This window comes from Oryzias latipes, chromosome 3 (assembly GCF_002234675.1).
Source record: "Oryzias latipes chromosome 3, ASM223467v1".
Lineage (NCBI taxonomy): Eukaryota > Metazoa > Chordata > Actinopteri > Beloniformes > Adrianichthyidae > Oryzias > Oryzias latipes.
In genome coordinates this window covers 37,033,463-37,044,234 of record NC_019861.2, presented here as the reverse complement: position 1 = coordinate 37,044,234, position 10,772 = coordinate 37,033,463, and the positions used below count along the sequence as shown (strand labels likewise).

The following is a 10,772-nucleotide window of genomic DNA, read 5'->3' as shown; positions in this document are numbered from 1 at the left end:
AGTACCATTGTGCATTTCCCTCCAGGAATTAAACCCTGCATTCCTGCATGGTAGCCTCTCACCGTACCATCCGAGCTAATAAGCTTAAAATTAATTAAGAAAAATCAACAATCATATTGGTTATGGACCAAACAGGAGATGCCTCTCATTATCCGGTGAAAAATAATAACGTGTTTAAAGACTTTTATCAAAACTTGTACGTATCACAGATCAATCCATCAGAGCAAAGCATCAACTCATTTCTTGATCAAATTAACCTACCCAGATTAAATGAAGATCAGATGACAAACATGGGCCGCATTTACACTGCAGGTCTTCATGCTCATATTCGATTTTCTGACTATATACGATTTTTTTGACGACCCGCTTACATCATCTTTTAAAAGTGACCCATATCTGATTTTTGCATTTACACTATATAATGCTGAAACTATCATACGTAGACGTTCTGAGGACTACGTACCAGTATTTCCGCCTTCCGCGGACCTCTTTCGGACTTTTGTGACTGCGGTTGTCATGGAGGCAAGGCGGTGACGGACGGAGGCGTTACCTTGGGCGCTTCTGAGGGGATGCGCAGGAGAGGAAAAGAAGGAGGGCTGCTCGGCTCTCTCTGAATTTTGAATGAAGAAGTGTTTGCAGACGTACTGTGCTAACAGTTTGATCCAAGTGTTGAACCTTTCCTGCGCGATGACTTCTCTTTTCCGACAGTAGTCAGAACAACACGGGAGATTTCCTCTGGGTTCTCTTTTCCGTTCTGAACCCTCAGCCTCCAGAGTGGGTTAAGAAAGACTCCAAAACTTTTGGGGGAGACACCTTATTTTTAATTTACGGTTCTCCGACACTCCCCCGCTCGCGCTCACACCCGCTCTCCTCTCCTTAAGATACACACACACACTCGCAAGCACGCGCGCGCGCGCTCCCACACACACACGCGGTCCCCATCATACACACCCCCTAAAGAAATAAACGGCTTCTAGCCTGTTCCATAGCAACGGTGTCCCGCTTCATTAGTTACCGTTTGCGTCCGGACATAACAGCTGTTTCCAACTACGGTCTGAAGCCTGAGGCGGAAAGGTAACACATTGACAGCAAAATCAGCACAAAAAAAGCACCTTAATAAGTCATGTGATCTCAGTTGGTGGTGTCCTGAATTGACGTCACTTATGTACGACTCGCATTTACTGGGGAATATCCGATTTGTCTGCTTACATGGCACACGCAAATGCACGTATCCGGTTCGTTTCCGATTTATTTCCACATATGAGAGAGGCCTGTATCCGATCAGAGAAAAATCCATGCGTTTTTGTCCTGCTTACACGTTCACCGGTCATATCCGATCTGTGCCAAATGAGAGGAAAAAATCGGAATTGGGTCACTTGAACCATGCAGTGTAAAGGCGGCCTTAGAGTCTCCTCTCTTGTTGTCTGAGCTTTATGAAGCATTGATACTTATGCCTAATGGTAAAGCACAAGGGCCTGACGGCTTTGCTGCTCAGTTTTATAAAGAACTATGGAAACAGCTGGCACCAACGTTTTATAAAACGTTCACATTTTTCAAGGAAAGCCAATCACTACCATCTAACACGAACTCAGCCAACATAATTTTCCTCCTAAAACCAGACAAAGATCCCACTAGTCCTTCAAGCTATCGCCCCATTTCTTTAATCAATGCAGATGTAAAGTTTATCTGCAAAGCACTAGCACAGAGAATAGAGAAAAATCACTCCTCACATGATTCACCTGGATCAAACGGGATTCATCAAAGGCAGACACTCGGATGATAATGTCCGCAGACTCGTTGATTTAATAGACTTTTGCCACCATTAAAAACCAGGAAATGACCATACTATTGCTGGATGCTATAAAAGCATTTGACAGAACAAATTGGAAGTTCTTCATTGCTGCCCTCCATAAGTTTGGGTTTGGAGAATCATTCATCAATTGGATTAAATATTATATCACAACCCCAATTCATCAGTCAGAACTAATAGACGGACTTCCAACAGTTTTTTTCTCGGAAGAGGAACCAGACAGGGTTGCCCACTCTCCCCCTCTCTTTTTGCTATATTTATTGAGCTTCTAGCTGCTGCAATAAAACAGAATGAACGCATTTAAGGAATTAGACCCAAACACGGCCATCATAAAATTAGTCTCTATACAGATGACATATTACTGTTTTTAAAGAATTCATGTTCTGTAAAGGAAACCACAATTATTAATGAATATCCATATCAGACTACTCAATTAATTGGAATAAATCTTTTTTTATTATTACTGAACAGTAATGCGGAGAAAACTCAAGATAACATTTAAATCAGGCAATATCAAATATCTAGGTATTTATTTTCCCCCCAAATTATCAGAACTGGTGCAGCTCAACCACCGCCTATTACTGAAAAGCATACAGGAAGATCTAACCAGCTGGGTCAACTTGCCTCTGTCCCTCATGGACAAGGTAGTGTCATGACTTGGAGGCGAGGCAGACCCAGATGCTGGAACCCGGAAGGAAAACCCAGGTAAGTTAGAAGGTAAATGATGAGTTTTATTTTTGTAGCCCGGTATAGGTTTCCTTGGCGTAGCAGGAGATCTTGGCGTAGACAGGACTTGTGGCGTGACTGGAGGTCTGGAAGTGGTTTTGAGTTTTCAGGATTTTCAGGAACGTAGCGGTTGCTCGTGGAGATCCCTGATTCAGGTGACACTTGTGAATGATAATCCTAATCCAGGAGAACAAATGTTAGCCAGAGGCAAAAACATGGAAGCATGACATAAGCACAGTAGACCAGATAAAGCAGCAAAATGGGTAACGAACTGGCGATGAATTGTGGTGAAGAATCCTCTTAAGTAGATCAGGCAGGTGATGAGGTAAGTAGTCACAGCTGGGATGAGTCAGCAGCAGAGCAGAGAGGGGAGGGGGAGGAGAGACTGACAGAGGCACCGCGACAGGTAGTCACAGTTAAAATGACAATAAAAAAGGAGATGTCCCCTTGGTGCTCTACCCACCAATTTTAACTGCACCCCCTTAGTACACACACCCTTTACTCCTCCAAATATACACTCTTACACTCTTGCAAGGACACACACACCCTCACAAACACACGCATTTCGCAAGGAAGGTGGTACCTCGGACCATCTGTCCCTACTCCATCCCTTGTAGGGGGTAGTGGGCCCTTGGCAACGGCGCCTGTGTCCCGTGGGTGCTTGTTTCTTGGACCCGGCAGTGCTAGCTCCACGCAGGGAGAGGGATCCCTGAACTTTTTGGCAAGGCCAAGAGCTGGGGATCATATCACACCTGAGGCGGGGGTGTCCATGTCCCTGTGGTGTGGGTCCTGGCCCATGAGCACTGGCCCTCACTAAATTTCCAACTGTGGCCAAGCCTGGTCGGGTCATGTTTACACCACCCCTTGTGGGCCCCCTTTTCTCCGGGGTGCCTCCTCCTGGGCGGGGGCGGCTGGCCCCTGCCTTGCTCCTTCCTGGACTAACCTGGAGTGGGTCTCCCTTGGGGGGTTCTGCCTCGTACCTGGAGTTAGGGCGGGGATGCCCAGAACTGTGGTGATGAAGTGCTCATCTGGGGCTGTGGGCACTCTTCTCGGGTGGGGCCCTGCATTGGACCCTCCCAGCGCTGTGGAGGGGCTGCTCTCCTGGTTGGGCCGGGGCTGCACTCTCTGTCCCCCCCATGCCACCCTGCTCTCTGGCTCTGGGGGCCCCCGTGGCGGTCCTGCTGGCCCTCGCCTGGGTGGCGGATGTGATCGCCCAGGGGAGCAGTTGTTCTCTGCCTGTTGCCGTGAGGGCTTGGGGGTTTTGGCTGCCGCGACTACTGCGGTGGGGTCTTGGTGTGGGGATGGCTGGGCACTCTCCCTCCTTCTTTTCACATTCCACCATCCATTTTAGAAGAACATAAACACTCACATAAGCACAAGTGTTTGCTCACCTTTGCACTAATAGTTTGCGTGATTGAATAAAATATCTCACATTAGTTGGTCTGAAGGCATAAGTATGCATGTGTGAACACTATCTGTATGGTGTACATGTTTACATGTGGACATTTTTGCAGCCTACAGGTATGTTTATAACATTCATTTGAGTGTGTGTGTGGACAGGCCCCGCTGAATCATTAAATTTGGCCAATAAAGTCTCCTTGATATTAGGATAGGAGTCTGAGAGATCCTCATCCATCGCTGAGTAGACTGCTAGAGCCTTTCCAGTTAACAAAGGTACAAGTCTGTTTGCCCATCCAGTGTACGCCCATCCTCAAGTCTTTGCAATCCTCTTAAAACGGAGGAAAATGTTTTTAATGTCTTCCTCAGGCTGATGTGGTAGCATCTTGGGCTCCTTCCAACGGAAGGGTGGTGGCTGCACCATGGAGGGTACAGCAGTCGTGTCCCTGTCAACTTCATTGCTATCTTCTCGACAGTGTGGGGGCACTGGTGCTGGGAGCGGCAACAAGGAGGCCTCACTCCAAGCTGAGCGTGGAGAGTTACTCACATCTGTTGCAGGTTGTCTCTGGGATTGGAGAAACACCCTTAGGTTTTTCAGTTCAGCCAACAAACTCTCTTTTCTGGTCATTTTACCCAACATTTTTTCACATTTTAAATAAAAAGAAAGATCAAAATTATGACAATTTTAGAGAGTACAATCAAATTTTTTTGACAAAAGAAACTTAATTTCCAATTCCCCACAAAAGAAAAAGAAAATCACTTCAAAATCGTATCTGTCCAACGATTCTCTTCATGATGAATCCAATATTGACACAAACACATGGACCTTCTGCTGTGATGGTATAGAAACAGTGAAGAACCTTGTTTATTCATGTGAGAGATCCTAATCTTTCTGGGGTTTTTTTCACCACTGGTTTACTTTTCTTTAAAAAAACCTATAAAAAAACCTTGTGTCCCTCGTCAAAACTGAAGAAGGAGGGGACCCCAGGTCAGATCCGAACTGCAACACTTAAGAGGTAATGACTCCTCGTCCGTTTTGGGAGGGTTCAGATCTTAGCTAGGGTGTCTTTCTTGTCATTTTTAGGGTTTTGATCTGGGGTGTCATCCTCGTTGGTTTTGGGGTTTGGATCTGACCTTGAGTGTCTTTCTCGTTGGTTTTGGATCTGACTTGGGGTGTCTTCTTCATTAATGTGCGGGTTTGAATCTGACCTTGAGTGTCTTTCTCTTCAGGTTTCAGGTTGAACAGAACCTGAGGAGGTCACGCTGGAAAAATCCACAGCTGGAGGAGAGGCCGAGCATCCTGGGCCCCACCCTCAGGTCTATATAAGAGAGAGCAGCTTCAGTCTGAGCAGCACTGAGGAGGGAGCCACACCGCCCAGAACCAAAACCCAAGGTCCAATCAAAGGTCTAACTTTGCTGTGAGTATTGTAAGAACCTGGGATGGAATCCCACAGTAAGAAGTTTGTCTTTAAATCACCAGATTGGATGTCTGGAGGAAAGTTTAGATTTTATATCAGGAAAAAGATTTGTGCTTTGGTGTGATTGTCTGTTTATGGTCTGTAGTTTAAGACGTTGTAATGGCTGTGGACACATTAAGTTATAATTTTTCTTTTTGTTCTGTGTTTTGTCTTCTTTCTTTCTGTCAGAGTGGGACCTTGTTTTTTCTTTGTGTGTCTGTCTCTGAACATTTTCACCTGGAGGCCAGAGAATGCAGATGTGTTGCGACCTGTCTCCAGCTCAGTTCTCCTCTCCATGCCTGTGTTGAGCTGACTTGTGTGTTTTACCTTGTAGTGCTCTTTGCAGTGTTTTGTGTTCATTCCCACTATGTGTAGTCAATTGATGATAATAATAATAATGGATGAGATTTATCTGCACTTTTCCAGACGCTCAAAGTTCTTACAGTGTGTCCATTATTCATTCACCCCTCATTCATACTTGGTGATGGTAACTACTGTTGTAGCCACAGCTGCCCTGGGGCAGACTGACAGAGGCGTGGCTGCCGGTTTGGGCCTACGGCCCCTCTTACCATCACCGGGACATTCATACGCACAAACCAGTGGAGTCACACTGGAGACAGAGAGGATGAAGTGCCAAGGATACAAGAACAGTTGATTGGGGACGCAAGGATCAGTCTGCCGACCCCTAGATCATTGGATGACCTGGTCAACCTCCTGAGCCACTGCCGCCCAGTGTGCCCAGTTGAGTGTGATTCCTACTTTAAAGGGAAGCTTTAGGGGTGAACTGCTATTTTCATTTTCTTTTATGTTTTCTTCTGTTTATGTTAGACTAGGGAGGTTAGTGGAGGTCATGTTCCTCTAGATGCCCTTAGACAGAAAAAGGGCATAACAGATAAGTCCAGACACTTAAAGTGTTGCTGACTTAGCAGTTCCTGTGACTTCAGAGTCTTCATTGCACCAGTCTGTTACACTGAAATCTCTTCAATTGTTGCTGAACCTTGAGTGTCTGTGACTGAAATGGAGGTTGTTCTTGTTTCTCTTGCAGTTACTACCACAAAGATGTCTTACCTAGCACCTGTGCTTGTTATTGGGGAACGCGGCGGTGGTTCTTTTACTTTCACCGGGGAAAGCAACGGGGCCACGCTAAAGAAGCTGTGTGTGTGGGTGGGAGTGTGGCAGGTGAGGGGCATCAAGGTTTGGCTGACCGATGATCAGGTCCAGCAGTTTGGAAAGCCTGAAGGAGGATTTTCAGAGTTGGAATTTCAGGATGGTGAGCAGATTAAGTCGCTCTCCCTGTGGGGCAATAATGATGGAACTCGCCTAGGCGCCATCAGGATCAGGACCCCAGCATCCCAGGAATTCTTCCCAAAGATGACCAAATGGGATCTGAAACAAGAGAAAAAAGAGTACCCCATTCCTGTTGGGTCTGGAATTTGTTTGGGAGTTCTAGGAAGGTGTGGTCATGACATAGATAGTCTGGGGTTTGCATTCATCAACACCATCCAGTCAACCGAGCTGATCAACATTTACTACCCCACCCTCCACCAGGTGATCCCTCAGGTGGCCACAGAGGAGATCAAGTCTGTCACTTACACCAATAACACTGGCGTGGCTCAGTCCTACACAGTTGAATCCAGTAAAACCATCACCAAGAAATCCTCCTGGTCCGTGTCAAACAAAATGGAAGCGACCTTCAAATTTGAGGTCAAGGCAGGGATACCAGAGGTGGTCGAAGCGACTACTGGCTTCAGCTTCACTGTCAGTACAGAAAGCTCCTACGGTCTAGAGAACACTGATGAGAGGAAGGAGACGTACACCTTCCCGGTCAATGTTCCTCCTGGGAAGACGGTGGATGTGAAAGTCACCATTGGCAGAGCCACTGTGGATCTCCCTTACATGGCAAAGGAGAAGATAACCTGCTCCAACGGGAAAACCCTCAAGTTCAACACCAGCGGGATCTACAAAGGCGTCACCTACACCAACGCTAAAACCATTGTGACAGAAAAGTGAATCCTACCGAGGCCAGCTCCTCGTGTTAACTTCCTTTCCCCATTCAGGCATTTTCTGTCCTCACCTGTACACACTATATCAGGGGTGTCAAACATACGGCCCGCGGGCCGGATACGGCCCATCAGATGGTTCAATCATGAAGTCCAGTCATGAAGAGTAAAAATTATAAGAATGTTTAAAAAACAAGCACGTTTATAGTCCATTCCTGTGGCAAGTTATGATTTTTTAAAGAAATAACCAAAATGCTCAAAACAGGTGAAAAATCATGTCTTTGCACCTGCCAAAAGGGAAACCTAACGGCTCCTTGTCTGAATAAGATGTAGTTTGGTTCCCCACAAGCGCCATTGCTGTTACATTGTTATAAGAATGATCAGTAGTGACACCCTAATGACCAAGATGTTGTCAAAAAGAAAAAAAGGAAAAAAAAGGGTTGAAATGAAGTCCTGAGCTTTCCAGGAAAAATGGACAAAGTTTTATTTGTTTGCGGAGTTGAATGCAAAACCGGTGCGCTTGTTATTTCATCAACAGTTGGCAGTGCTCAAAGAATATAATTTTCAGCACCACTGTGAGACAATGAGATAATAAGGACAGTTTCACCATTTGCAGTTAAGAAAAGAGAGGATTTACCAACTTAAAGCTGGACTGAAAAAAACAACCCTCTGCATTTACTGCAGCGTGACGTCAGTGATGGAGCAGTGACAGACACCTGATTGCAGATAAGTTGGAGCAAACATCCAAACCATTTTCAGATGGTGAACCTGCCAGACTGTTCCCAAAAAACAGTCTGGCAAGGATTATTATTACAGATACAACATCTTAGAGACTTAGACGCCATAATAAGGAATCCAGTCATTTATTTTATTTTCGGACACTATTAATGAAAGCATAGATACACAACTGCACTCAAAAAAATAACTCATTGGATGAACTCAATTTAATTGTGGGCAGGATTTCTATCCAATAAATATGAGTAACCCCACCTCAAAGAAAATTCTTCCATGTAACGAAATATAATCGAGTTAGTCGAACTCAATTTTATCAAGAAAGTCAAAGGAAAAAAAATCATGCAACAGAGGTCTGAAGCCAGATTTGAACTCAGAACCTCTGTTTTATAAACCCGCTAACTAAGCCGCTGAGCTAACACTCCAGTGATGAAATGAGTCTGCCGGTATGAAGAAATAGATTCATCATTTCCATAAATGAGGCTCTTCGTGTATCGTCTTATTGGGAGAAGCCGAGTTGAAACGATTTCATGCCACAGTTTCGTTTTTATGTGGAAAAAACGAACTAAAGTTTCCACTTGTGAAAAGTCGAAGGATTTGAAGGACTAATAGTCATACCAGGCATTACATTAGATGAAGGAGTTGAACATTTTAATAGTTCAATGGTTAAAATAGGTGAAAAATTGTAGCCGTGAGACGGCAAAAAGCATAAAGAGAAACAGGAAAACAGCATTCATCAGCATGCCCCTTACTTGAACTCAATTATTTTGGATTACTGGAGTTATAGGGTAAACTATTAATACATTTTGTGTTAGGTCAATTAAATGTAGATACATTCTTTTAAAATAAATATTTTTAAATAAAACAAACATAATTTTATTGTGTTACATGAAAGAGGGGCTTGAATCATTTTTTTGAGTGTGTGCATATTTCGTAGAGGTGCTGAAGAGACCGTCATAGCGGAGTTTCTTGAGTTGATGGACACAACAATAGCTGATGACATAGTCAGCTCTCTAGTTACTGTGCTGGACTATGTTGGAGTGAACTGGTCACGTGACGTGAATTTGGTCATTGATGGCGCCCATCAAAGCTCAGGAAGAAGGCAGGTGTTGCCACAAAATTGAGGCAGAATCCAGGAAAAAATTCTTAAACATTTCATTGTGTTTTGCTCACTGGAATGACAGTAAATACGTTTCTGCACAGGATCTGAATCCTGATATTGATGGCTGGCTGAAGTTTTCGGAGAGAAAGGAGGTTAACTCCAAATTCTTGTTATGTTCACAAATGTTTGCAAGTTTTATTTAGTTTAATTATTCATTGATTTGCACATTTACATTTTAGGCAGGTGTTTCATATTTTTCCTTAGCTCCTCTTGAGTTTATTATATGCTTTTATGTTACTGCTCCGGCCCACTTAGGATCAGACACCTTGAATGTTACCCCCAAACCAAAATGAGTTTGACACCCCTGCACTATATCATAACCTTGTAACAACCCAAACTGTCTCTGTGACCTTTGTGATAATTACTGCTGGACTTTACCTGTCCTGGGCTTTGTGTGTAGATCACTGTCTCTAGAGACCCAATGTTCACAGTGTGGTCTACTATGTCTTCCATAGTCTTTAGAGGATTGACCCATTGGCCCACAACAGGCAATGTCTTCTTTGGAAGTGTCATGTAATCATTGTTCTTATCCTTGTTCTAATCTGTGATCTTTAACCAGCGGACGTTTCTACTGCTAAGTGCTGTGCTGGAGCTAGCTGCTTTTGCTATCGTCTGCAATAAATTTTTGCCTTCCAATAAGAAAACAAGTGTCTGTCTGGTTGTCTTTGGTTCCCTCTGGACCCTGAGGTTTTGGTGATCTTACGCCTTACCAGGCGCTGGTCTACAGGTCAGAGTTTCAGATTCAATGATTCAGAAAGCTCAGCAATCAAAGCAACACAAACATTAAAACTACAAACTCCATAATGCACTGGGACTTTTGAATAATCTTTCTAACTACTACTTAGTTTTAGACCATAAAAACTACCTGAGAGTGACTCGATCACAGAGGTGATCGGTAGTTATCAGGTAAACACCCCCCCCCCCCACCTGAGCTGCCTATCATCAACTGTGACCATCAGCTAAGTGCACAGGTGAGAGGGAGTAGTCTAAGGGTGTGTCAGTGTTTCTTCTCTGAGGTCCAGGTGGGTCTCCTGCCCCTTTTAAGAGTAAAAGCATTTATATCCCGTTATTTATTTATACCATATTTGGTTTGATTCGACTTGATGTGATTTATTGATTTGATCATTAACTAAGGTATAAGTAGAGCTTGATTTATTGCTTAAAAAGGAGTGGGAAGAAGCAAACTCAAACAAACTTAAACAATCCCACCCCTACAGAGTTCATTTATTATATCATTCTGATGCGATAGATTCTTTTCAAGTAACAAAATCCAGTGCCTAGCAATGATTGTAAATTGGTTGTAAAATCAACAAGGTCATATAGTTGTAAAAGTCTGGATTGATAAAATAAATTGTTTATATGAACAAGATATCCAGTTTTATGTACAATTCTGATGGTTCATTTTTGAAGTTAAAATGAAGGATGTAGTTAACTCTTATAATTACTTCCCCGAATTTCTATACAGTAGGTGAAATGTGGTAATATTA

General features: G+C 43.8%; 1 protein-coding gene across 1 annotated transcript; it reads left to right on the top strand.

Moving 5' to 3' along the window:
- Window positions 1-5,215: 5,215 nt before the first annotated feature.
- On the top strand, window positions 5,216-8,053 carry LOC101164027 (aerolysin-like protein). Its single transcript, XM_004085069.4, has 2 exons — window positions 5,216-5,352; window positions 6,437-8,053. Exon 2 carries the CDS (start codon window positions 6,451-6,453, stop codon window positions 7,399-7,401), a length of 951 nt encoding a protein of 316 aa, XP_004085117.1. The 5' UTR covers window positions 5,216-5,352; window positions 6,437-6,450; the 3' UTR covers window positions 7,402-8,053.
- The last annotated feature ends 2,719 nt before the right edge of the window (window positions 8,054-10,772 follow it).